At 43.5% G+C, this 27,697-nt stretch overlaps 1 protein-coding gene across 1 annotated transcript; it reads right to left on the bottom strand.

Annotated features, from left to right (window-relative positions):
• Positions 1–50: 50 nt before the first annotated feature.
• On the bottom strand, positions 51–27,657 carry LOC134409074 (sodium/hydrogen exchanger 2-like). The gene is made up of 11 exons (XM_063141642.1): positions 27,172–27,657; positions 24,148–24,398; positions 22,371–22,588; positions 20,507–20,703; positions 18,455–18,544; positions 16,414–16,484; positions 15,078–15,242; positions 11,030–11,141; positions 8,834–8,968; positions 494–560; positions 51–190 (listed from the first exon to the last, which is right to left on the bottom strand). Exons 1-11 carry the CDS (start codon positions 27,655–27,657, stop codon positions 51–53), a joined length of 1,932 nt encoding a protein of 643 aa, XP_062997712.1.
• Between the last annotated feature and the right edge of the window lie 40 nt (positions 27,658–27,697).

The following is a 27,697-nucleotide window of genomic DNA, read 5'->3' as shown; positions in this document are numbered from 1 at the left end:
GAAAGAAAGAAAGAAAGAAAGAAGTACAGAAGGAAATCCATTGCATGGTGTTACTTCTCCTTGGAAATTCGCTTTTTCCCCGTTTCTTCATCATTAACCCACTGGGTCGTACTGGACCGCAGAGGTATAATAAAGCCAACTGACTTTGATCGGTTAGATTTCACACTTGGAACTTTTCTGGAATGCTTGGCTGTAGAAAGACAGAAAGATGAACAACTGATGAGAAACATATGTTGCAATTAGTCGAAGAAGGTGAATAAAATATATGTGCACTGTTTCAACACCAAAAAAATGCATCTATCCTTTTTGGTTGTCTGAAAGGTTCCTGTGACTCACCAAATAACATCTCTGATGGCTAGGATTACAAAAACCAAGTCCAGCAGCAATGGCCAATCAACGACCCTAAATACTTCTCATTCAAAAACAAACAAACATTTGGAACCCAACCAAGTGCAGTGTTTTCGCTAATAATGCTCAGAGTTTTCTAACTTACTGGTAACAGATCTGCACAATTTGGGTTTGGCGTTAGCTCCACCATCTGATGAATAGGCGTCATCCTTCTGTGATGAAGAAAGAACATCATGTAATTGTTTAGAAATCATGGACTCTCATTCATGCACGCACAATCATTAGGCAGTAGGGACAGCCTAGATGTTTTTTCCAGGCTGAGATCAACTTTTTGTGGTTGCTTATTTCTTTATTTACAACATATTTACACCACTCCACATTCAGATAGAGCAGTGAACAATTAAAGATGCAAAATAGGGGAGAGGGGATAACTTGTTAAAATTATTACTATTTTTAAAAAGAAACTGAATTCCGATAAAATCATGGCCATTCAGTCAAGGCAGGCTTCCTGAAATAAAGATCTTTTCTGGAGATGCCAAAAACAGCACAATGTTGCCACCTGCCTGACCTCCACAGGCAGGGAGTTCCAGAGGAAGGGGGCCACCACGCTGAAGGCTCTTCACCAGGCGGACTCCAATCAGACCATAGGTCCATGTAGAACCACCAGGAGCCTGCCCTCAGATGACCTCAGTGACCAGACAGGTTGGTAAGGAAGATGGTTTAGGACTTTGTACACTAGTTAAAAACAACAACAACCTTACACCTAGCCCAGTAGCAAATACAGAGCTTATCTTAATTATTTTTGAGGGAACCATGACAAAAATAGAATCCACCCAATGGAAAGGACTTATCTTTATGAACAACTTGAGGTGGGGGTGGGTGAATCTCTCTTTCGTTTTCTGTAACTTCCACGGTTTTCGGTTTTTCCCCAAACACAAGTCCATTTTGTCCCATTTTCACATCTTTTCAGTCCATGTGAAAATTTGTATTTATTTTTGTGTGCACAAAGGGTTTATGCATTTTTGTACGCAACGTCCCTTAATATACACTCTCTCTATTTTACGTATTTATTTATTTTGCAAACACATCTCCCTAATATATACCTTTTGGTATTCTATTTTCCCTAATCTACACATTTTGACACCTTGTTTTGATCTGGGAACTGCACTGCAAAATGCGGAGCAGTGCAAAAACGGAAGGTTCATTGCATTCTGGTTTCATGTACTAATTTGAGAAACACAAATGAGGTTGATTCGTATTGCACTCCCTCTTTCCTTCCTTCACTCTCTCCCCAGCTTACTGCTACCATGATTCCTGCCCAGAACGTGGGATGGGAGGAGAAGGTCGGGAATTCAAGGGAGTGCAAATTCAGGCAGGCTAATTCCCAATTTTGGGGGAAGTAGCTCAATCTTAACTTCTCGTTTGGATTACTGCAATGTGTTATACGTGGGGCTGCCTTTGAAAACGGTCTGGAAACTTCAGCTGGTACAAAACAGGGCAGCCTGCCTACTAACAGGGACTGGCCAGTGAGACCACACCACACCAGTCCTTTTACAACTTCATTGGCTGCCAGTCCAGGTCTGGGCCCAATTCAAAGTGCTGGTACTAACATTCAAAGCCCTAAACAGCTTGGGGCCAGGTTATTTGAAGGAACGCCTCCTCCCATATATACCTGCCTGGACCTTAAGTTCATCCACAGGGGTCCTTCTCCGTGAGCCCCTGCCAAAGGAAGTGAGGCACGTGGCTACTAGGAGGAGGGCTTTCTCTGCTGTGGCACCCCGGCTGTGGAACGAACTCCCCAGAGAGGTTCGCCTGGCACCTACACTGTACTCCTTCTGTCGCCAGCTGAAGACCTTTTGGATTTTCTCAGTATTTTAACACCTAATTTAACTTAAATTTAAACTTTGCTGTTTTAATTCCATATTTTAACCTATATCAATTTCTGCTGTGTGGTTTTATCCTGGTTGTGCTTTTTATATTGTATTTTGTATTTGTGTTTTTAGACTGTTGGTTGTTTTATTATGCTTTTCGTGGTTTTAATTTTTGTGAACCACCCAGAGAGCTTCAGCTATTGGGCGGTATAAAAATGTAATAAATAAATAAATAAATAAATAATTTCTGAGCAAACATAATACCAGCTGTGAGGGGAGACTGTACAAAAGCCAGAAAACCAGGAAATCATTGGTGGTCTGGGGAAAGGTGGTGGGGCCGGAGGCTGGGGGCACGGGCATTTGGAGAATGCTCGGAGGCCATTTTGAAATGCCATGCAACCCATATTTGTCCTGCATACTTGAGGTTCAACACCCTTGCTCTGGAGTAACAAATGCCCAAATCATGAATATTTTCCAAGTGTGAGATGATTTTATTTTTTAAAAAAATCAAATCAGCTTTTGATGGTCAGAGAATAGCTTCAAGAGGAAGAGTTATGACCTTGGGAGTTCTGCAATTAAAATATTAGTGCTGCCTCCACTGTGTGGATGGGACAAACGATCAATAAGATAAATAGAATAAATCATCAATAAATATATTCAAGGCTGTCCATTGCTGGAACTGAGGACACGTATGGACATCTTTGGATAGCATTGGGTAAGATTCCTGATTCTAGTAGAGGGGTGGACCTGATTGCCTCTGAAGTCTCTTCCAGCTCTAACCTTCCACAATTTTTTGGAAGATTGCTGTTAAGTTGATTGCAGAAACAGCCATCTGTAATTCTGCCATTCACCATGTGTATATTTGTTTTCAGTTTTGCCAAGATAACAAGGCATCTAAAAATACACAAAACCTACACACCGCAGCTTAGAGTGTCAAGGAGGGGAGAGATGTTTCAAGATTTTTTAAAAAGTGGGCGGATGCAAAAAGTCCAATCTGCCTTGGACGCCGTTGCCCAAGCTAATCTGGAAAACAGCGCGTCTGCCAACCATGCAAAATGGAACAGAAACTTGGCCCGTCTGTGCAGAGGTATTCCTTGGCTCTGGATCAAGTAGCCAATGCAGGTCTTGCTAGGTAGAGCAACTCATGCTAATCAGTGCTCTGTCCTTTTGCTAAAGCCCTAATCTCCATTCCTCAAGAACGTCTGTTAGTGCATTGAACGCCTGAATATGTCTGCTACGTTCCTAAAGCAGAGTGTCAGCCTCTGATGGACATGAAACCTGGCAACTGGACCCTCAAATCCTAGGCTGCCAAAGAACTCTGGATGCCTCCCAATTCCATTTTCCATTTTTGCTTTTGTTTCTTTTCTCTTGTAACAAGGGACCCTATGCAATTTGTCCATTGTTTCTCAGTGCTTCTGCGATTGTAATAACCATAGGGTTTGCAGTTGTACAAAAGTTGAATGACTCTTGAGAAGGTCATCCAAAAAAAGTCCCTGAAGAACTCTTATGGAGATACAATGTCTGGAGAGAGAAAGAGAGAGAGGTTCCACAAATGGACAAAAACCCTTCCAAATTTGATCTCTTTTTTTTAAATTTCCTGAACAGCAAACATCTCCTGACTCTCCAGGTAGTAACATTGTTTGTCCTCTCTCTCTCATGGGCAAGATTTTAAAAAGCCCTGAAGGAGGTTAAAGAGTTGAGGGTCACTCTTTTCATGCTGACAAAATTGATTAGGTCCCCAGTGGAAAATAAAATAAAATTAGCAAAGTGGAAATGCATGGTGAACAGCATTTTATTCACCGGACTGCAGCGCATGGGAAGTCCTCTAGCATTTGGGAGCACTCCGTGTAATTTGTGATAGTGAATTGCCTGCAAGTAAACCATTTGGGGACTTTAAAAACAATGCACACAATACTCTCTCACAATTATATAGTAGAGGACTGATGTTGAGCTTCATCCCACGTACCTGTTTCCCTCAAATTATCCCCATAGGGTAAAGTTGTTGTTGTTGTTAGCTAAATCACACCCCGGACGGAGGCGCAGCTAAGATCGTTTGCATACCAGGAAAAGGGTTTAAGGGGGGGAAATGTAAAAAAAAAATCATAAAATAATCAACGGTTGACCCAATCTGATTCAAATTTGGTATGCTGAAAGCCCTCCTTAATATCTATCACTGTGCCAATTTTGATTTGTCCTTAAAACTTACGCAGATGTTTAATTTGAAGTTTAAAAATGTCAAATCCTCCTCCTGCGCCCCCCGTGGCCGCTCGGAGAACAACAAAAGATTTGCTCTTAAAGGGGTACTAAAATACGACGCTTCTTTTGGCTAAGAAGCACAATTAAGGCACGATGCATGGGAGTACTTCACAGTCAAAGCAGATTATAAGATGGAAAACTTCGAAGTCCTTTGCACGCAATTCGCAATGATTGCACATTATAATGCTGGTGTGATGACGCTAGTTTTTGACTTCAGGGCAAAACAGATGTGATGGAGAAGATCAGTGATAGGTTTTCCTGAACGTTTTGTTGTTTTAATTTAAAGTAGGCTGTGGGGGGGGGGGGCATTGGGATATAGATTAAAGCAATGGTTATGAAGACTGGAGGGTGAAGGTGTTGAAACCTTCCGCCATTTCACTGAACAAAATCCTACACACACACACACACACACAAACCAGCTGCTATTAAACGCTCTAGGAAAGAATACAGATACCTCTAGGCTGCTTGTATTCACGCCCCAGCCGGGCTAGTAAGAGATTGAGGAGAATGCAATAGATCAGGAAAAGAAACACAGAAAAGGGATTAATGCTCTCCTTTCCCCATGCCACAGATCCAATCAAAGTTGGGAGGTTAAAGCAAAAAACAACAACAGAAATTCAGATCCCATTTCAAGTCTGTTTCAGCCTATATGAAGGGGCATGTTCCAACCCAACGTAAATCAGAATGAGCATGTGTGATATTTGGGCTAAATAAGTACCGACCTCCCTTACGGGATAGTTGTTGAGATGAATTAGATCATGTTTAAAATCCCGAAATCTAAGAATTATATAGATGTAGCATTATGCTACCATCTTGACAAAAGAACTCCAGTTATGTGACTTCTTTCATCTGGCATGTATTTAGATTTATGAAGCTGGATCTGCTCAAAATCCCACTCGGTATAAAATGCAAGACCTACTGTATGGGGGGTGAGGTACATATTGTAGGCCTTTCTTGGTGATGGCCCCATGCCAAGAAACTTTCCAAATCAGGAAATCTTGCAAAGTGATTCATTTCATCAAACTTTTCAGGTGCTCTAAGTTAACTCTGCTGACAACTATATCTTTAAGTCAAGATTTGAACAAACCTTTTGCTGATGAATGCAGCCCATTTACTCCTCCCTTTGTGGTATGAACAAATGAGGATGTTTTCAGTTACCTGCAGTTTCTCATTTCGTCCAAACCAGGAAACAATGGCCTGGTTTGCATGTTAATGACAACCCAGAGTATGGGTTGAGTATGGGTTGCTGTTGAATCATGGGTTGTTGTTACACGTGAACCCTACCTACACTATGGTTTAACTATGACTTCTTAATGCTAAACAACTCAGGAAGAGAAACCATGGTTTGTTGTTGGGTTGTAGTCTCTAGGATGTTTATGGTTCACAACCCATAGTTAAACCATAGTGCAGGGTTTGCATGTAACAACAACCCATGATTCAAAAGCAATTCATACTCAACCCATACTCTGGGTTGTCCTTATGTGCGAACCAGCCCAATAGCTAACAGCTTTGGAATATGCCAGGATATTTAACCCTGGTTTGAAGTAGGTTTATTATCCTTGCTTGTTCTGAAGCTGGTAACTATAGTTTCCTGGTTCAGATTAAATTGATAAGAAGCTTCCGGGTTGAACCAAAGTTCAAGCAAAAGGAGGAGCAAAGGGTCTCTGTGTGCAATCAAAATGCTCATTCAGACCTTGGCTTGATCACCAGAACTCTGAAGTCTTATTGCTGACTTGCAGTTCTTTTCAATCATAGCATGGTCACAGTAGTCTATATTTTAGTTTTAATGCCCCCTACCCCAGTTGGTTTTTCCCCTCCCTCCCCTGTCTGTTACTGTGATTTTAGATTGCAAGCCATATGGCAGATAGTCTTGTTTTGTTTTGTACAGCGCCATGAAAATTGATGGCGCTTTATAAATAAATATTATTAATAATAATAATTTATGTTGTTCAGGTATTGAGACCTCTCTCTCTTTCTGTAGGCTATCTTGTCCTTAGAAATTGGCAAAAAATAATAATGAATTGAACAACTAATATTAACGCATAAGCAAATAATTTGAAAACACAAACCAAAATAAAATCTCACATTCTATTCTTCCTACCTTTTTACCTATACATGTCCCACCTTGGTTTATTCACAATTTATATTTATTTCCCTAAATTTCTCTCTCTCTCTCTCTCTCTCTCTCTCACACACACACACACTTGATCTTGTAAATGTAGTTCTAATGACTCCATCTTGTGGTCAAAGGAAGAATACAACTCTAGGAGAAACGGCATAGATAAGAATTATGACGAGGAATTAACCACACTAATGTGTTCTCCTTGGCCTCTTTCTAACCAGGGCAATAAAGCTTATCTATACAAAAAGATTCCCTGCACTTAGAAAACTAATCAGAGAGAAAGATTCTAACCTAGCCTTCACACTGACAAGCCAGTTTTCCATGTGCTGTGACAATTTATTTATAGTATTTACACCCAATAATATAGTTTTCTGGGTGACTCACAGAGATAACATGATAAAAGAGCATCTTAGGGATATCTCAAAAACAATTGTACTATTAAAAAAAAACCAGCAGCAGAAGGACTAAATCCACATTCTTTAGTCTAAATAAAAACACACCATGTACCATTAGTGGGATAAATATCCTGATTGTTAAAATTACAGGCTTTTAAATCCTGAGAGAATCAAACAGGTGTCACTGAACAGGCATGTAAAATGGCACCAGGTGGTTCTCTCTGGGGAGGCAATGCCACCACTGAGAAGGCCCTGTCCCTACTAGCTCCTTCACTTCACAGGGCCATGTAGAGCAGGGACTTTACAAAAGATCTTAAGCTTTGGGCAGGTAGATAACAATCTTTCAGGTTACCTGGTTGCAAGATGGATTGCTTGGGGGTGGGGAGGTTGTAGAACAATTCAATCATGTGAGTTCTGATTGCAGTCTGAAGTGGTACAGTCTAGAAACCATTTTGCCGCCTTGGCGAGAACTAAGTCAAAAAGATCGTGCTTTTCATCCCTAGTAGTACGACACAAAACTCATGTGACTAATTCTTCATTTAAACATAGGAAGGGCTGGGGAAGGGTGCTGTAGCTCAGTGGGTAGAGCACCTGTTTGCATGCAGAAGCAACCAGGTTTGATCCCGGCTTCTCCAACCTAGAGATCCACTGCCAGTCAATGACTGGGTTTGCAAAGCATGCTAACCCACACTTAGTTGGGTTGTTGTGAGCTGTCCTTCTTGTAATGCGCAGTATTTGGGGGTGGCTTGGTTTTGATTCGAATGGTGAATTAAGACACATTGACTGTGTTCACACAAGACACGAATCCACACTCAGTGCTTGAGTGTGGCTTGTTGTTGAACTGTGGCTTGTTGTTGTACTGTGGGTTATCATGTGGTCTGAATGCAGCTCATTTTCCACACAGTGGCTTGTTAACCATGCAGTGTGACCTTTTTTGTCTCAACAAAGCCCCCTTGGCAAACCATGGTTTGTTGTCCGGCTGTTCCAGGCGGTTCAGCTTTACACAGTTTTAGCCCTCACATGTGTAGGCAAACACCTGTTAAGGGATGTCAATTTGTATCTGTTTACACAGGTCATCCCGATATATGACTCATGGGAGGGAGGAGCAATAGGCGATTATTTATTATTATTGTCTATTATTATTATTATTATTATTATTATTATTATTATTATTATTAACAATTGTCTCCTCCCCCACTATTTTGCATCTCAAGGTCCACCAATGCAAGTAAGATGGAACGCAGTGGCTAAGTTCACACAACACTTTTCTCTATGCGGTGTGAAAACTCCACACAATGGTGGAGTTTTTAGGATACACTCACCACACATCATGTTCAAACTCCACCATTGTGTGAGTGTGGGCTCCCGTAGAGTAGAGTAAAACCCAATGTGGTGTTTGATTGACAGTTCCTCCACCCTTCTCCTCCCCCAGCCCTCCCGATGCTATCCCATCAGTCACTGCTGTGAAAAAAAACAATCCCAGCAGCTCTCCTAGAGCAGCACTTCCTCTTTTGGCCACTCTAGCCAGGGTACTCTGTTGCCAGGGGGGAAACTCCACTCAATGTAGCAAGAAACACCATGCAGCCCTCCAGACAACAAAGAACACAAGGGTTGTGCAGGAACTCCCCTCTGAACAGCGTGGATATTCAGGGTGGAAAGTTTTCCAGAAAAACTTCACTGTGGGGTGGAGTTTTCCCTCCAGACAACACATTTCTCAATAGGGGTGCAACAACTGCACCATGGAGTTCTGAAACCACCGCTGAGAAACGGGTTGTCTGAACTGAGCCCGTATCTCACTCTAATTTGAATATATCTCCATGCCCACAGATGGCCCTTCCTACCTCCTTGCTCACGTGGTCGGAGTCACTTTGGTTCATGTGGATCTGCCAACTCTTGTGCCTGAGGATCAAGATCTCCTTGGCTTGTTCTGCTGGCTCTGTTTCTCCAGGAAGAGTGTGCCTGTTGTATGCCGGCACCTGGGTCATGTACAATGCAAGCGAGACAACATAGGCGGTGTGAACCATTTTTGGTATTTCATTGTTTTGCCCACAAGGGGTCTGACCCATCTATTAGTTGTGCATGTGTCAGTTGCATGCAGCATCCCCACAGGGAATAACAGAACCATCCCCGCTCCTTCTTTCAGCTAAGATAAGCTATGTAAACTGGAGAGCGGAGCCATACAGAAGGACTTATTCAGGCCTCCAGTCATCACTAGGATCACAGCAGGAAGTCCATGTATCAGGCACAGGCCCCCTACTTCCTGTGTCACCTCTTGTTGCTATTTGGAGAAGGGAATGACAGGCCACTGCAGCTGGGGTTTGCCATGGTGCCCAAGAGGACCAACTCCATGCCTTCAGCAGAGAGCTCCCTGGCCAGGTCCCTCCTTTACTGGTGGGTCCCACTGGTAGCAGCAATTTGATCCCAGAAGTATCAGGTAGCAGCAACAGCTCTATAACCATTCCAAAGCAGCTGGGTCTAAGGATGTACAAATTTCATTATATCCATTCCATCTATGTTTTGCAGATTGCCAGGAGTCTTTCATTCCGTCGTCCGCTTATTGGAAGAATCAGGTTTTTTTAAAAAACACACACCAGAATTTCATTCTACTTGCGCTAATGCACATTTGCGCTAATGCGCAAAATGTGCTGATGCGGATTAGTGCATTTGCGCAAGTGCACATTAGCGCTGATTCACACTAATGTGGGTTAGCCCAAATCTCCCCCCAAAGTGAAAAACTGGTACTGAAAGGCTGCGAAATCTGCAGTTCGGATTCATGGAAATCTGACCTCATCTGAATCTGTTGCAGGTTTCTCCAACTCCAATTGGGTCTGAGCACCATTTCAATATTTTTCACAATGCCCCGGAGTTACAAGGCTAAGCTATTGTGGGAAACTAAAATGGTGGCTCAGACCCTGCTACCCAGCACAGGGATCCCAAGGCAGGCATCAGGGCAGCAATGCTCTCAGCCATGCCACTGCTGATGCCTTCCCATGATCTTCCTGGCTTTGGAAGTCAAGGGATGCTGAAGGGGTCCGCTGATGCTACTTAGGGTGACCATATGAAAAGGAGGACAGGGCTCCTTTTTCTTTAACAGTTGTATTGAAAAGGAAATTTCAGCAGGTGTCATTTGTATATATGGAGAACCTGGTGAAATTTCCTCTTCATCAAAACAGTTAAAGCTGCAGGTGCCCTGCCCTCTTTTAAATCTGGTCACTCTAGTATAGCTCCTGCACTTTATCTGTTGTGATTAAGAGGGAATTTCACCAGGTTCTCCATATATACAAATGACACCTGCTGAAATTCCCTTTTCTATGCAACTGTTAAAGATACAGGAGCCCTGTCCTCCTTTCCATAGGGTCACCCTAATGCTACTAAGATATCCAAGCATGGGCTTCTGTCAGTCCAGGCAACCAACTTATTATTATTTTTTACACTCTGTGTTCTTCATTCTGCTGGGGACATCTCCTGGTCCTACCTTTGAGCTGTCCAACTTCTAGCTTCCAACCAGCATGTCTAGCTATTTTCAGCCAGTCTGCCTACAGCCAGCTGGCCTCCAAGGGTACCTGCCCATCCTGGCCCTGAGCACTCAACACACATGCACACCTGAGGCCTTACCGAGCAGCAATTACATTGTCATTGTTCAGCCTCCCTTAGGAGCCAAATCCAGTTCCTGGATCCATTCCGCGACCACCCAGTATTCTGAATTAGTACTGGGGTATATTTGAGAAGGTCTGCATGTGGTAACACTGGACTGTGTTTAGATCTCTCAGTAGCACCTGATTAGTCCTACAGCATCACCTGACTTCCCAGGCCAGGACGATCCCATCATCAGTAAGGAGGACCATTGGGCAGTTTTGGAGCACTGGCTCCTGACCTGCACCCTACCATGCTAGGTGGCTGGCTCTGAGCTGACATTTTAATTTCCCACAATGCCCCCCAATATACTGTCACTCCAAGGCATTGTGGGAAATCCCGCCAAAGGAATCTCCAGCCATTTTACTTTAACACCGTCATTATCGTCTGAATTGAAATCTCACCGTCCTCCTTGTTTTGTACAGGTTCCTTTCCAAGATCTTCTGGATATCATCCATATCGTCCAGGTTGAGACTCTCCGAGTCATTGACCGTGATGGCAGGTGTGTCATTGTGGCTACAGAGGGGGAAAGATGGAGAAAAGACAAAAAATGATACAGGCACATGTATTTTATTTCCTTTTACCATTTTTTATGGTGAATAATAACAAAACAGACCAAAAAAGGGGTCATGAAAAAAGAAAAAAGAAACATTACATACATAAAAAATACCATCATTTTCCCCATCAAGTGCACCATTCTTTAAAAAAGGGGGAGGAATTATACATAGGTTTCAAGAAATGCAGACCAAATAGCTTGGAGAAGAGAAGATAGAGGGGAGAGATGATAGTACTCTTCAAATACTTGAAAGGTTGTCACACCGAGGAGAGCCAGAATCTCTTCTCGATCATCCCAGACTACAGGACATGGACTAATGGGCTCAAGTCACAGGTAGCCAAATTCCCGCTGGACATCAGGAAAAGCTTCCTGACTGTTAGAGCAGTACGACAACCTAGGGAGGTTGTGGGCTCTCCCACACTAGAGGCCTTCAAGAGGCAGCTGGACAACCATCTGTCAGGAATGCTTTAAGGTGGATTCCTGCACTGAGCAGGGATTTGGACTCGATGGCCTTAGAGGCCCCTTCCACTTGATACTATGATTCTATCCATATATTTATCCACTTGCAAGATGCGCCTATATAACATCCATTCAAATGTAGATAGCATTATTAAATCCTCAGTCCATTGCATTATGGTAGGTGAGCATTTGTCATTCCAATATGATAATATAAGTCTTTTAACTGTCATATTGGCTCTGGAGATCCATTTGCACCAACCGTATGTTAACTTCCAAGAAGCCGGTAGGTAATTTAGGAGGACATGGACATCGTTCCATATTACAGATTGTTTCAGAACAAAGTTTAACGTTATTATAAGCTCTTCACCAAAGGAAGTGACTCCTGGACATTGCCAAAACATAAGAATAAGGGAAGCATTAGGTGCATTACATCTAGAACAACTGTGGAAGTTAAACAAAACTTTATTAAAAAGACGTTGTGGAGTCCAAATAACCCGAAACATTATTTTTTGCTGAACAAGACGTAGCCTGTGATCTATGCCAGATACAGCTGCTAGGGCAACAGTCCATTGATTAAGCAAGATAGGACACTCCAATTCTCTATTCCGATCCTGTCTTAAACTATGGGTGTCATATTAAATGGATATTGTCTGTTTTTGTTTGTATTTTATGCTTTTTATGGTTTTAAATTTTGTATATTTGTTTTTAATGTTCACTGTTTTTAACTTTTGTAAACCGCCCAGAGACCTTCGACTATGGAGCGGAATATTAATAATAATAATAATAATAATAATAATAATAATAATAATAATAATAATAATAATAATAACAACAACAACAACAACAACAACAACAACAACAACAATTTACTGACTAAATTCCATTTCAGAGACGCTTTTAGGGTAAAAATAAGGATCAAAAGTATCAGCATATTTTGGCTAAAAGCTCCAACTGCCAATAACTTTTAGAATGGTGGTGGAGTGGACTGTGCAAAAGCCAGAAAACTGTCAGCAGTGCCAGAAGAGAGGGCCATGGCTCCCCTGTGAACTCCAGAGGGCCAGATTTGTGTTGGAAAGTCTAGAGCAGTTTACAGCAGAGTTGCCTTATATGAAGAAAGCATGGCAACACAGAATTTAGTATTGGGTGCAATAAATGCAGGCTACACCCGATTTAAACATAGTTCAAATCAACTTACTTTATTAGTGCTTTTATACACATCAACAGAGAAGGCTATCTAAAACTGTTCAATTGCAAGCACCCTCTAAAACTGGGTGCATGGATGTAAGTAAGTGAAGGCATGGGCTATGGTTACTTGCTTCCTTCCTGAAGAGACTGTGTGGCACGTGTTGCTTCTTGCAGAAGCAGAAAGAAGGGGGGTGAAAGGAAGAGGAAGGGGACGGAGCGGGAAAAAGGAACTGGGGGGATGAGCAAACGGCTGCTGATGCAACACATTCTCTATCGCCCCCTAGTGCCTGGAAGCATGCAGAGTTGTCCCTATTGTCCAACTATTGTGACCCCAGCCTGACCAGATTTGATCCATGGGCCAGTGGCATTGTGGGAAATCCCGCCAAAGGAATCTCCAGCCATTTTACTTTAACACCGTCATTATCGCCTGAATTGAAATCTCACCATCCTCCTTGTTTTGTACAGGTTCCTTTCCAAGATCTCCAGAGCCTGGCCAGATTTGATCCATGGGCCAGTGGTTTAAACACCCCTGAAGTCAATGGTTCCAGGCTAGGTGGACCAGTGATCTGATTTAGTATAAGGCAGTTTCATTTGTTTGTTGAAGGAGGGGGGACCCCAACTTACAGCAGTGATTAATGGGTCGGTCCATCTAATACATCTTTGAAAATCAGGTTAGATAGAGGACACCTGACAGACTCGATTCCAGTCACAAAAGGTGTGAGGCAGGGATGCTTTCTTGCACCCCTCCTCTTTAACCTCTATGTAAATGATGTTGTTGAGTTTTAAAGAGGCGATCAATATTTCCCAGTTAAAATCGGTAGTCAGAAGTTTTCTATCCTTCTATACGCAGATGATGCTGTGTTGATCTCCTATACCCAAATTGGCCTTCGCAGATTGCTGAATCAATTTAGTAATTATTGCAAGAACAAACTTCTCTCCATTAATTACAAAAAGACAAAAACTATGATATTTGGTAAATCCAAAAAAATCTGCAATTGGCAACTTGATGGGAACAAACTAGAGCAAGTCTCCTCTTATAAATATCTTGGTGTGGTATATTTCATTGGACGAGCAACTGGTCCTTTCAGGTTCAAGCAAGTACATTGCTTGTGGAAAGAACTTTGAACGGGCTTATAAGATTTTACCGGACAAAAGGGGGAAATTTGATTCAGCCCACAGTGGAACTTTATAAGCTTAGGGTTTTGCCCATGTTGTTATATGGAGCCCCCTTGTGGGCGCTTACAAATTTAGATCAACTTGAAAAAGCGCAAAACAAATTTTTGCGCAGACTCTTGGCAGCGCCCAGCTCTACAAAGTTGGCACTCCTGCATGCAGAAGCAGGAGTTATGCCAATTAGAGCGGAAGCTCTCAGATTAGCCCTGCTCTTTTGGTTAAAATCCATCTTCCAACAATTGTCAGAGATTCTTCTGATGACATTGGCCGAGGAGGGCTCAGACTCATGGATGTATAGAATGCAAGGGGTTGTAATGAATCTGGGATTTTCAATACCCTTTCTCTTATCCCAGGGCCATGATAAAGCTAAAACCCTGCTATTGCAAAGGTTAAAGGATATAGAGATGCAGTCTCAGTCAGAAGAGCTTAAGTCCTGTAAAACTAACCCTTTCTATAATTCTTTCACGCCATTTTATTTATCTATACCAAATTATCTGGTGGATGTACCCAACATTAAATTGAGGATAATCTTCACACAGGCAAGACTAAATGTTCTCCCTTTAGCAGTTCAGCTAGGACGATATAAGAGATTACCAATTAAAGATAGAGTATGTGGATGTAATGCAGTCTCTATCGAAGACTTAATTCATGTTTTGCTTGAATGTCCTATGTATAATGATCTTAGAAATATATACATTTCTCCCTTGCTAAAATCGCTGAAGGGCTCCTCATCACATGCAAAAGTTTGTCATTTGTTATCAGATGCAAAAAAAAATGTTTCTTTAAGAGTGTCAATTTTTTTAGCTAAGTCTATGCAGATACGTTCTACACAACGCATGAAGGGTTTGGGTAGTGACCCCTTTTATGATGCTCAATTATTTTTATTGTAAACTGTTCTCTTTTATAACTTGTGTATAATGGCTAACTGCTTGTAACACAATAAACTGACTGACTGATCGATCCATGGGCCAGTGGTTTAACACCCCTGAAGTCAATGGTTCCAGGCTAGGTGGACCAGTGATCTGATTTAGTATAAGGCAGTTTCATTTGTTTGTTGAAGGGGGGGAACCCCAACTTACAGCAGTGATTGATGGGTCGGCCCACAAATGAGTTGGCCTGCTTCAGCTAACTCAATGGCATGCTTCCTTTCCAGTTTCTCGTAGAGGAGCACAATGCTTGACTTGGGTTGCGCATATTCCCGGAGCAAGAACTTCTGCACGTATTTGCTGTTGAAATACTCCAATCTGTCAAAAAATAAAATAAAATAAAAGAGGCTAAGTAGGTGACAGTGCAGAGGGGTGCAACTCTTGGCCTTCAAGATGCTATTGGACTGCAATTCCCATCTGCCCTAGCCAGCATAACTAATAGTGAGGACTGATGGGTGTTTCAGTCCAATCTGGAACACCAGAAGTTGCCCACTCCTGCTTGAGTGCTATTCATGCAAACAGAACAACTGTTTCTCCCAGTAGAGGCTGGTGGCTCCAATGTCAGTGGGCAGTGAAACTGCTCTGGGTTTCATTCAAAACCAGTCAGAACTCTAAAGGACCTATCCAAGCCTGCAGTTCAAAGGAAATCACTAGAATATCATTACAGTGCAGCAGGAGAAACCCATTTCCAGCAAACAACTGGGACTGGTACAGTCCAAAAACTCGTACTTTTTCTTGAGCCTTTCTTTGATGGAGCCTCTGTGAATGACATTCCATGGGTGAAGAGGTCTTCTACACCCAGGAATGGTGAATGACCTCCTCCTCCTCCTCCTCCTTCTTTCTCCTCCTTCCTCCTCCTTCCTCCTCCTCCTCTTTCCTCCTCCTCCTCTTCCTCCTTCCTCCTCCTCCTCCTTCTTCCTCCTCCTCCTTCTTCCTCCTCCTCCTTCTTCTTCCTCCTCCTCCTTCCTCCTCCTCCTTCTTCCTCCTCCTCCTTCCTCCTCCTCCTTCTTCCTCCTCCTTCCTCCTCCCTCTTCCTCCTCCTTCCTCCTCCTTCTTTCTCCTCCTTCTTCCTCCTCCTCCCTCCTCCTCCCTCCTCCTCTCCCTCCTTCCTCCTTCTTCCTCCTCCTTCTCCTCCCTCCTCCTCCTCCCTCCTCCTCCTCCTCCCTCCTCCTTCTTCCTCCTCCTCCTCCCTCCTCCTCCTCCCTCCTCCTTCTTCCTCCCTCCTCCTCCTCCCTCCTCCTCCTTCCTCCTCCTCCTCCTCTTTTAATTTAGCTTCCAAACAATCCAGACTTACCTTTTGTGTTTAAATAAAAGAATAAAGGGGAAAGCTGTCTCTTTTTGTTGTGAGACAATTATCTGTTTTGTGACATGAGGATGAACATCGCTGCAACATCCCTAGCGGGGCCTTTATGGGAACAGAAATCAGACTTGCGACTTGTTGTTTTCCCCTTTACACATGTAGAGACTTGTATTTTTAGCAAATCCTTACTTGTCTTTCCAATAATACTGTCCCCAGTGTCCCGATATATCTTCTATGCCAGCCAACAAATGATCCAAGAACTAAACAGAGGGGGAGAGAGAAAGAGAGAGGCGGATTTTGCTGTACACGGCTGCATTGTTGTTGTTGCATAAAGGATGAACTCTGGGAGATAGCATCAGAAGCCCATAGACAAAACAACGGCGCATTTTTTGGCAAGGAGGCTGAGCTCCAATCAAAAATATGGGAGCTGAGCGCATAATGCTCTCATTTCAGTCTCCACAAATATTTGCTATTTCTCTTTATATGTGAGTTTAAGTGGATAAAGAGATAGAGAGAGAGATAATTTCTCAACTGCCTTTCCTTAAAAAGCTCGGGATGGTGCTTTTTAAGGAAAGAGCTAAGAAGATATTTTTAAAAGACAAGAAAGTAATGACAAACAAGACAATAGCTAGCCTGAATGTCATACAAAGTTAATGTCATACCCGTAGATGTAATAACACATATCACAGCTACCATGCATCCAGCCCTCTCCCATAAAGTCTAGTTAGTGCAACTTCCTTGTGCATCCTGACATTGTGATGCTGCATCAGTGTTCCCTATCTTTGTCCACATCACTGGTGGAAAGGGTGGGACATCGAACGTAGGCAGCAGTCTTATGCTGAGTTGGTCCACTGGTCCACCTAGCCCAGTATTGTCGACACTGGCTGGCAGCTGATTTCCAGGATTTCATCCCAGCCCTATCTGGAAATGTGAAGGATGGCTTCTGAGACCTCCTACATGCAAAACATGGGCTCTACCACTGCGCTGTGGTCCTTCCCTTAAAAACAACGTGAGGTTCCAGTCCCTATGAATAAAGACTGATTTAATAGGAAAATAGGAATGTGGCTTATACCGGGTCAGATTAGCTCATGTGGAGCCAATTCAGTTCTTTCAGTGCAAGACACAGAGGCCTGCTGCTGTACCGATGCAATAGAATGAGGTGGGGATGAAATGGTAGAATGCACTATGCCAATACAGACAACAAGTGAGTGTAGCGTTACACCCCACAAGTCAGTTCCCTAATGTATCTCTAGAATTTGTAAGTCTACTGTGTTTAGAATGTTGACCTGAGTGGGTGGAGACTGAATATCTTAGGACGGGGGGGAGGAGGATATATAAGGGAATGACTGAGGTGATAAGGGGGGTGTTTTTAAAATAATTTGGTTCGAGGGAAGAATTAGAGAATCAGGGTAAAGAGGGTTGTCTTTTGAGTGTAGGGTGCAGATAGTCAGTTGGTGTATACTAAACAATCCTGATAATAAAGAAAGTTCAAGAGTGAAGGTGTGAGAGAAAGGAAAGTGTGTATGAGAAGAGTGGTGGCACGTAGCTTGAGCAGGGAGTGTCCGTGTACAGGCCTGTTGTAAAGAGCCTGTGTCGTGGCACAGTGAGGGATACCAATGCTGCCTTACATAAAAACATTGGGTGGGTTTGCACGTAACAAGAAGCCATCATGGGGGAATGTCCCTGCGGGGTTTCTTGTTGCTGTAGCAGCCTCCATTTTGAATATTCAAGCCACAGCAGGGGCGCATCACAGGGTGGGTTGTTGGAGTGCTAGACAAGCCACCCACAACACTAAAACAGCCCATGGGTTCTGGGTGGCTTGTCAAGAAACACCACCAACTCTTCCTCGCTGGGTTGGCATGGTACGCCTCTGCGGCAGCTTGACTATCCAAAATGGCAGCCACCACAGCAACGAGAAGTCCCATGGGGTATTTCCCCTCAGTGACTTCTCATTGTGTGCAAACCCACCCGCTGTCTAAAGGTAGAAAAACAACATGGAAAGGAGAGGGATGGACCTTGGACATTTATCATTGATATGTTAATGCTTCCTTTTCAGGGGATTTTTAAACGGCATCAAATGATCCCTGTATCAGCTGTCTCTCCAGAGACTTCTGATGGGCAGGAGGGGCCTTCACCCACAGCTGTTCTGGGAAGATTACCTGGAATTCTACATCTTGAATAATTATGGACCCTCTTCTGATGTTCTTGCTTTCCTTGTATGGGAACTTACCCGAATATGGATCTGTTCGCCAACAGTAGGAGTACTTTCTTGTTTTCGGGTAACATCTAACAAGTCAACAAGGGGACGGATGGTCATACCCTGTGATACAAAATGGGAGAGAGGGAGAGAATGTATGCATTTAATTTAAAATCTATTATAATCAAAGAGCAAATTATTCCCTCTATTCCCAATGCAAAGGTGTGACTGCCAATCCTTTTATAGCCGAAATGGCACCATCCATACACAACAGGGACATAACAGCAGGCTTGGTAGAAACCCAAAGTTTGCAGAAGCGATGTGTGTGTGTGTGTGTGGTTATTTTTCTTGAACAAGCCACACTGAGAATCCATGATTTGTTGTTGGGTTGTTCAGGGTGGTTAACAAGCCATACCACATAGTTAACAAGCCACCCAGCAGAAAATGTGCTGTGTTCAGACAACATGATAACCGACGATTCTACAACAACCCATGGTTGAACAACAAGCCACGGTTCAACAACAAGCCACACTCAACCACTGAATGTGGGTTAGCGTGCTGTGTGAACCCAGCCTATATCTTCCTGCTGCAAGAAGTTGCTCCTTGTGAATTTGTCACCTAGCGACTTGTGTTATGTCTCAGTAGACAAAATAGTATCAAGGATTTAGTTTAGCCACAAGATGGCACTATAAGGTCAAAAACCGCAGCTGTTTCATGCGCTGCCCTCCCACCACAAACACACACACACACACACACACACACACAAATAGACAATACTCAAGCAAAGCCTTTTGCCCTGGATACCTTAAATATAGCTGGTTGCTGCAACTGGAAATGTTACACTGGTGACCAGCAGCAAAAGCCTTCAATATACAGTAGGAGTGAAAAAATAAAAGCAATACAGGAAGACAGATTGCACCTCTCTTTCAAAATGGGACCAACCGTGCATCTTGTGTTGGGATGTAGAGCTTCATCACACCAGAGTTATACTGTGCAATCACTGTGAATTGCGTGCAAAGGACTCTGAAGTTTTCCAGCTTATAATCTGTTTTGACTGTGAAGGACTCCCATGCATCCTGCTTTAAAGCAGGATGCATGGGAGTAGAGCTGTGCTCCACTCTGTTTCAGATCCTCGAATCCAGAGCGGAGCGACCCGATTCGGACCCACTAAATTTGGATCCAGATTGGGTCCAGAGACTTCTGGATCTAAGCAAAGCAGTTCACTTCAATATGGATCGCTTCACCTCTATCCAGAGCTCCAGACGCCATTTTGGGCGTTTTTTGTATTCAATTGTATTGGGCAAAAAAAGCCTATAACTTCTTTATTTTTAAAGATAGAGCCCTGAAAAATTAATGAGCTTAGAGATTGCTCATTAGGGGTCATTTGTGTAGATTTTCAGAAATATCCGTTCAGCGTTTGGGTTGCAATGAATTTTTATTTAATGGGTAAAAGCGGGAGGGGGAAATAAGCTTTGTTCGCTGTTGATAGACAGCTTCATCTCCCAATCGTGCTGATAAGTGATCACTACATGTGAAGCATCCTCCAATCCCAATGTTGGAGAGGGGGACTAAGCCAGAGGCATACAGAGAAACTTTTCTTTCACTGTCTTTGTGGGGTAGGACTTCGGTCAGTGAGGAGTGGATTTTTTTGGAGCTGTGTTTGGAGGAGTTAGTTGGAAATATTTTTTTAAAAAATCCCCCAAAATCAGAGCATGATCTGATTTCCTTCAAAGTGGCCATGCCTAAGAACCTATGTGGAAGCTATCATGGTGCCCAGTTACATGTGTGTAGCTTACAAAATAATAGAGATAACTGCATTTCTGTAAATGGGGGAAAACCTTTTTTAAAATTCCCCCAAAATCAAGGCATGATCTGATTTCCTTCAAAGTGGCCATGCCTAAGGCCCTATGTTGAAGCTATGGGACTTAAACAAGCCACAGTGATGGTGCAAACTGGATCTCATCATATATAAAGTTTGCAAGTTCTATGCATTGCAAGATAATGTATATATCTCCCACTCAAAAATTCCACATATTTAAACAAAAATTAGCTCAAGGGGGAGAAACAAAAGTAGCCCACATTTACCTGTACAAACACAGTGAAGAGGATCACCACAGTCGTTGCAGCGATAAAGAGTTTCTTCCTCTGAAAGTCGGGGAGCAAGAACACCAGGGAGAAACAGATGGCCCCTCTGAGCCCACCGTAGGCGATAATGAACTGGTCTTTGGGCGTTACGGTATTCACATGTAATCTGTTGACGATGAAAGTCAGGACAAGGACTCCTAGAAAAAAATGAAGCAGGGTGGCAAATTATCAGGAGCAAAGGGAAATTATTCGGGCCAACGCCCTACCTCGATGTCATGATCCAGCAGTGACTCAGGGGAAGCAGCTGGTGCTGCAGGCTGAGGAGGCAGTGGTCCAAACTAGGGACAGGAGCCCTGTCCTCCTTTCCATAGGGTCACTCTATCTGAGGGTCACTCAGATAGAGTGACCCTATGGAAAGGAGGACAGGGCTCCTGTAGCTTTAATATTTATGTAGAAAAGGGAATTTCAGCAGGTGTCATTTGTAGGCATGCAGCACCTGGGGAAATCCCCTCATCACAACAGATACAAAAGAGGGCAGGGCTCCTGCAGCTTTGACTGTTGTGATGAAGAGGGAATTTCCCCAGGTGTTGCATGCCTATAAATGACACCGGCTGAAATTCCCTTTTCTATACAACTGTTAAAAATACAGGAGCCCTGTCCTCCTCTTCATATGGTCACCCTAGTTAAAGCTGCAGGAGCCCTGCCCTGTTGACCAGATACAAAAGAGGGCGGGGCACCTGCAGCTTTAACTGTGGTGATGAAGAGGAAATTTCACCAGATGCCGTATGCATACAGATGACACCTGCTGAAAATCCCTTTTCAATACAACTGTTAAAGATACAGGAGCCCTGTTCTCCTTTTCATAGGGCCACCCTATATTAGAGAAATCCACAACAAATTCAAATGACTTCACATTTCTATGAATCCAGCCTGGGGGTTCAACAGCAGACCATCTTTCTCTGAGTCACATGGATACCATGGACTTGCATAATGGTTTTCACTTTTTTGGTGCGGGCCTGGGGAAGGTTGCACTAATTTACATTAGTGCTAATTCACATTAACTTACGCTACTGCAGATCCGTTCCAATGTGAACTAGCGCAAGTAGAACGAAAATCTGGTTTAATTTTTTTAAAAAAAGTTTTAATAGAATTGTTTTATATGTTATTGTAAAGCGCCTCGATGCCAGAAATGGTGAGGCGGCGCTATAAAAATGCTTTAAATAAATAAATAAATAAATAAATAATCGTTTCTATCAATGAGCAGATGACAGAATGAAGCAAGGAGTTGTAGGATTTATTTTTATGTCTAAAAATGCATAGGATTGCACTTTAACTGTGTTTGTCCTCATGGATTATACAAGATTCCTTGTTTTTATGATAATAGACTAACCCAGCAAATCTTTGGCTGGACAATTCCAGGAGTTGTAGGCCTTTTTTCTGTCTAAACATGCACAGGATTGCACCTTAAGTTGATTAAAATCAATTATGCATTTTTTTTAAAAAAAAATAACCCTGGGGTGCACACACCTAGGGTCCCCTTATTATGCATGCCAGGGGTCTAGGTTTATGGTGTTGGCCCTGTGGCACTGATGGATCGACAGACACACATCCCCTTTTTTATTTTAGATGACAGGGATAAACCATCCAAGCAAACTGTGCACCAGAGCCATGAAACAAGCAAGAAATGACATTTAAAAATAAGGTATTCTGGAATACACTGAAGAAGCTCTTTGCCTAGGGTATCACTTCACCTATGGCCAGCCCTGATTTCTAGTTGCTATGCTGCCATCTTGAACAGTGACATTCTCTGAAGACAGGTGCTGTTGCTCAAAAAGGAGGTCTTTCGGAATCCTCTGTATATTACCTAGGGCTCTCCAGAGGAGACAGAAAATGACCGTGAAGCAAATGTATGGCAAACTCCACTCGTGATTGTCCCCGATGGTGGAGACGCCAAGGAAGATAAAGATGAGGGTGTCACTGACACTACTCCACATTTTCATGAAGTATTTGATGGTTGTATGGGACTTCAGAGAGATGTTGGCCTCCACGTAACGTTTCATCCCCATTGCACAGGCAATGATTCTGGAGAGACAGACAGAGAGAAATTAAATCAATCCAGTATAGTCTTTCCCATTTCAAGAGTTTTTGGTGTGTGTTTTAAGGAAGAAGACCATGAAATTGAATAGCAGAGTGAGAGTTACATGAATCCTCAACATCGAACCATGTGAGCGTCATTAAAAGACAAGAGTTGATGGTTCTTCTGGTGGTTCTTTTTATTTCAGCTGTGATTTCTCCTCCTCCTCTGACTCATCATTGCCACCACTGGCTTGCTCAGTTGGCAGAGAGCCAGTGAGCAAGCAGCCAGTGCCATCTATTGATTTGCATCTCTGTTGCTCCAGTCCAGAGGACAGGACTAGAACTAGTGGGTGGAAATTATAAGGAAACAGATCTTGGCTAAACATTAGGAGAAACTTCCTAACAGCAAGAGCTGCTCAGCAGTGGAACAAATTGCTGTGGGAGGTGGTGAAATTGCCATCATTGGAGATATTTAAGAACATAAGAAGAGCCCTGCTGGATCAGACCAAGGGTCCATCTAGTCCAACATTCTGTTCACAGAGTGGCCAACCAGCTGTTGACTAGGAACCCAAAAGCAGGACACGAGTGCAACAGCACCCTCCCACCCAGCAACGGATGTGCATTGACTTACTGCCCCTGCAACTGGAGGTAGCACATAGCCATCAGGGCTAGTAACCATTGATAGCCTTCTCCTCCAGGAATTGATCTAACCCCCTTTAAAACCATCCAAATTTGTGGCCATCGCCACATCATGTGGAAGTGAATTCCACGTTTGACTCTGCGCTGTGTGAAGAAGTCCTTCCTTTTATCTGTACTGAGTCTCCCACCATTCAGCATCATGGGATGACCCCAGTTTCTAGTATTAGGGGTGGGGGAGAAAAATGTCTCCCTATCCACATTCTCCACACCATTGCATCGTTTTGTACACCTCTAAGCATAGGCTGGAAGGCCATCTGTCAAGGATGCTGCAGCTGCAGAGCCTGGATTGAGCAGATGATATCCAAGGTCCTTTTCAACTCTATGTTTCTATGAACCCTCTTCTATGATTCCACCGTTGTCTGGGCCAAAGCGAGAGGCACTGCAGATTGCAGTGGTGAAGAGGAGGGTCAACTCCAGGGGAGTTTTGTCAGTGGGTCCCTTCTGGGGTGTGGGCCCTGGGTAGGTGCCCAACCGTGCCTACCCTAGCCAATGGTGCTATAAACCCAACTTTCACTAGGACCTCTATTTCAGTGACTGGGTGGGCACAAGCAACACCCAACAAAAACACCTGCAAGTTTAGAAAAGGCAGAGAGGCTCATAGCTATAAATCTAATGACTTTGTCTTTCCAGTCCTCAAAGGATACAGTAATAGCCTGACCGACTGCATTTGCAAGAATGCACCATTCTCCATCCTTCTTATTTATAGAACTACAATGAGTGCGGTTTGGTCCCTGAGCTCATTTCCCCAAAAGCTTTTAGACTTTTCCCCATCACAGTCCTAATGATGGTGCAGAGAGACCTTTCGAAACCTTGCCGCTTAGGCTCCTCTCAAGGCTGAACTATCTGATGGGCCTCCGTTGACTTACGCCACGATGCCAGAGAGGTGGAACATCTCTGCCGTGAGATAAGACAGGTAACTGTAGAGGAAGACGAAAAGGGGCTCAATCACACGGATGTTTTTGGTAAAGCGCGTGGTGAAGGCAGCGATCACGCCGAACAGGAGGCCTACCAAGACCCCTCCGATTCCAACCACAAAGAATTTCCCAATGCCTGCAAACACATCTGCCATTTTGATGGACGGCATTTCGCAAAAGGATCGGAACAGCTTATACAGCACCTGGGAAGAAAATGGAAATGGAAAAAAGGGTTGGGTTTAAGGCCACAAATGAAATTAGGGCATGTCGCAAACAAAATGTCCACCTCCTTGCTTATTAAAACTAGCAGGGCCTCTGTTGGGGCCAGCCCTACCGTTATTTATTTTTATTTTATTTAGTACATTTCTAATCCACGTAATGACTAATGAATGATCTCTGGGTGGATTACAACCCGTTACAAAAACAGTTATGGTGACCATAATAAAGTTGTTGATGATGACAAAAACAAAATGCCATTTTAAAAATACAGTTAAAAAATATCAAATACAATGCAAATATTTAAAAGAATGAAATACAATGTAATGTAAAACATTAGAAAGCACAAGTGTTTATAAAACAGCCAGAATAACCTAGAACTAGGTTTCTAAAATGCCTGGGAGAAAAGAAAGATCATTGCTTGGTGCTGAAATGATAACAACATAGGTGCCAGGTGAACTTCTTTGGAAAGTTTACTCCATAAATGGGGTACCACCACTGAGAAGGCCCTATCTCTTGTAGAGACAAGCCTAGTTTCCTTTGGCAGGGACACCCAGAGGAGGGCCCTTGAAGATGACCTAAGGGTCCAAGTAGATGCATGTGGAAGGAGACATGACTTTAGATCATAGAATCATAGAATCGCAGAGTTGGAAGGGGCCTACAAGGCCATCGAGTCCAACCCCCTGCTCAATGCAGGAATCCACCCTAAAGCATCCCTGACAGATGGTTGAATGCCTCTAGTGTGGGAGAGCCCACAACCTCCCTAGGTAACTGGTTCCATTGTCGTACTGCTCTAACAGTCAGAAAGTTTTTCCTGATGTCCAGCCGAAATCTGGCTTCCTTTAACTTGAGCCCGTTATTCCGTGTCCTGCACTCTGGGAGGATCGAGAAGAGATCCTGGCCCTCCTCTGTGTGACAACCTTTTAAGTATTTGAAGAGTGGTATCATGTCTCCCCTCAATCTTCTCTTCTCCAGGCTAAACATGCCCAGTTCTTTCAGTCTCTCTTCATAGGGCTTTGTTTCCAGACCCCTGATCATCCTGGTTGCCCTCCTCTGAACACGCTCCAGTTTGTCTGCATCCTTCTTGAATTGTGGAGCCCAGAACTGGACACAATACTCTAAGATGAGGCCTAACCAGGGCCGAATAGAGAGGAACCAGTACCTCACGTGATTTGGAAGCTATACTTCTATTAATGCAGCCCAAAATAGCATTGGCCTTTCTTGCAGCCATATTGCACTGTTGGCTTATATTCAGTTTGCGATCTACAACAATTCCAAGATCCTTTTCGTTTGTAGTATTGCTGAGCCAAGTATCCCCCATCTTGTAATTGTGCCTTTGGTTTCTATTTCCTAAATGTAGAACTTGGCATTTATCCCTATTAAATTTCATCCTGTTGTTTTCAGCCCAGCACTCCAGCCTATCAAGATCACGTTGAAGTTTGTTTCTGTCTTCCAGGGTATTAGCTATCCCACCCAATTTTCTGTCATCTGCAAATTTGATAAGCGTTCCCTGCACCTCCTCGTCCAAATCATTAATAAAAATGTTGAAGAGCACTGGGCCCAGGACTGAGCCCTGCGGTACCCCACTCATCGCCTCTCCCCAGTTTGAGAAGGTTCCATTGATAAGTACCCTTTGAGTCCGATTCTGTAGCCAACTGTGAATCCACCTAATAGTTGTTCCATCTAGCCCACTTTTAGCTAGTTTATTAATCAGAATGTCATGTGGTACTTTGTCAAAAGCTTTGCTGAAGTCAAGATATATGACATCCACAGCATTCCCACGGTCCACAAGGGAGGTTACCTTATCAAAAAATGAGATCAAATTTGTCTGACAGGACTTGTTCTTGACAAATCCATGTTGGCTTCTAGTGATCACCGCATTGCTTTCAAGATACTCTGGTCCCAAGTTGTTTAGGACTTTAAAGGTCAACACAAATGCTTTGAATTGGGCTCAGAGATGGTCTCAAAGGCAGATCGAAGCAGCCACCTCAGGTGGTATTTGCTGGGCAGTGTGGGAGACAGTGGCATGGTGTTGGAGGACAACCCTGGCACATAGGGATGGAATGTCCAAGCGTGCATTGAATTCAACGAACACAGGACAATATTGTACTTTCAGTTCCCCTGTGGGGGGGGGAATCTGGTAACTGACCTCAGTGTTGGCCTACATGCATTGGGTTTAACACACATTCAGATGTTCCATCCCTGCATAGATGCGAAGGAATAGCAGAAATAAGGCAAGCATGCACACACACTCCCCTTCATGTAACGGGCTGCATTTGAGAACTGGTATTGTCTGTTCCAGCCCCTAGAATAGGGGTGCTGAACTTCTTTCAGCATGAGCGCTGAATTCCATTTCAAAGAGGTTCTCAAGGGATGCATGTGTGGGGCCCAAGATTAAAAAAATATATACAGCATATATTAGTTTAAAGCTATTACTTCCAGTAAGGAGAGGCATTTCAATGCTTTAGAATGGAGGGAACCTGCACAAAAGTCAGGAAACCATGCAACAAGCGGTGATAGAGGAAAGGGGTGGAGCTAGGGGGAGGGAAGGAGCCAGGGGAAGAGGTGTGGTCATCTGAGAAACCCGGGAGAGCCAGATTTGGTGAACATCAAGCTCTCAAGAAAACAAGCTCTGGAGAACTCAAAAGACTGCACGCCCTTCTGAGACATTTTGGTTGGCAATTGCCCAACTGTAGATTATTTGGGGGGATTGCCCCCCATTTGGACCAACGTCACCCTCTTTGGTTTTGATATACTTACAACTGATACAGCGTCGTTGAGAAGAGATTCTCCAAACACCAAGATGTGGAGCTTTTCATTGACATGTATCTCTTCGAACACGGACAGCACAGCCACCGGGTCGACGGCAGCGATCAGGCTACTGAACAAGAGGTTGTGGAGCAAGGAGATGTCATGCAGCTGGAAGGCGCCCACTTGGCATATCCCGTAGAGTGAGAACCCAATCCCAAAGACATTCCAGATGGTCCCCACCACGGCATATAAGAGGATGGTCCCAATGTTCTCAAAGAATGGGCGGCTGGGCATGAAATAGCCGGCGTCCAGGACTATAGGGGGCAGGAGGTAAAGGAAGAAGATGTCGCTGTCCATCACCGGAGGGGACTTGTCGTTGAGGCCATAAATGATGCCTCCCATGATGAGCCCCACAAAGATCAATAGGCAGCTTTCAGGAACTACTGAAGGTAATTTTTCAAACAGATGGAAGCCTGCAAGGACAAGAGGCCACATGCTATGGAAATCTGGAGCACCCAAAAGAATGCAGCTAAAT

This window comes from Elgaria multicarinata, chromosome 15 (genome assembly GCF_023053635.1).
Source record: "Elgaria multicarinata webbii isolate HBS135686 ecotype San Diego chromosome 15, rElgMul1.1.pri, whole genome shotgun sequence".
Classification (NCBI taxonomy): Eukaryota; Metazoa; Chordata; class Lepidosauria; order Squamata; family Anguidae; genus Elgaria; species Elgaria multicarinata.
Note: the sequence above shows the minus strand (reverse complement) of the source record. Positions and strands in the feature narration are given on the sequence as shown.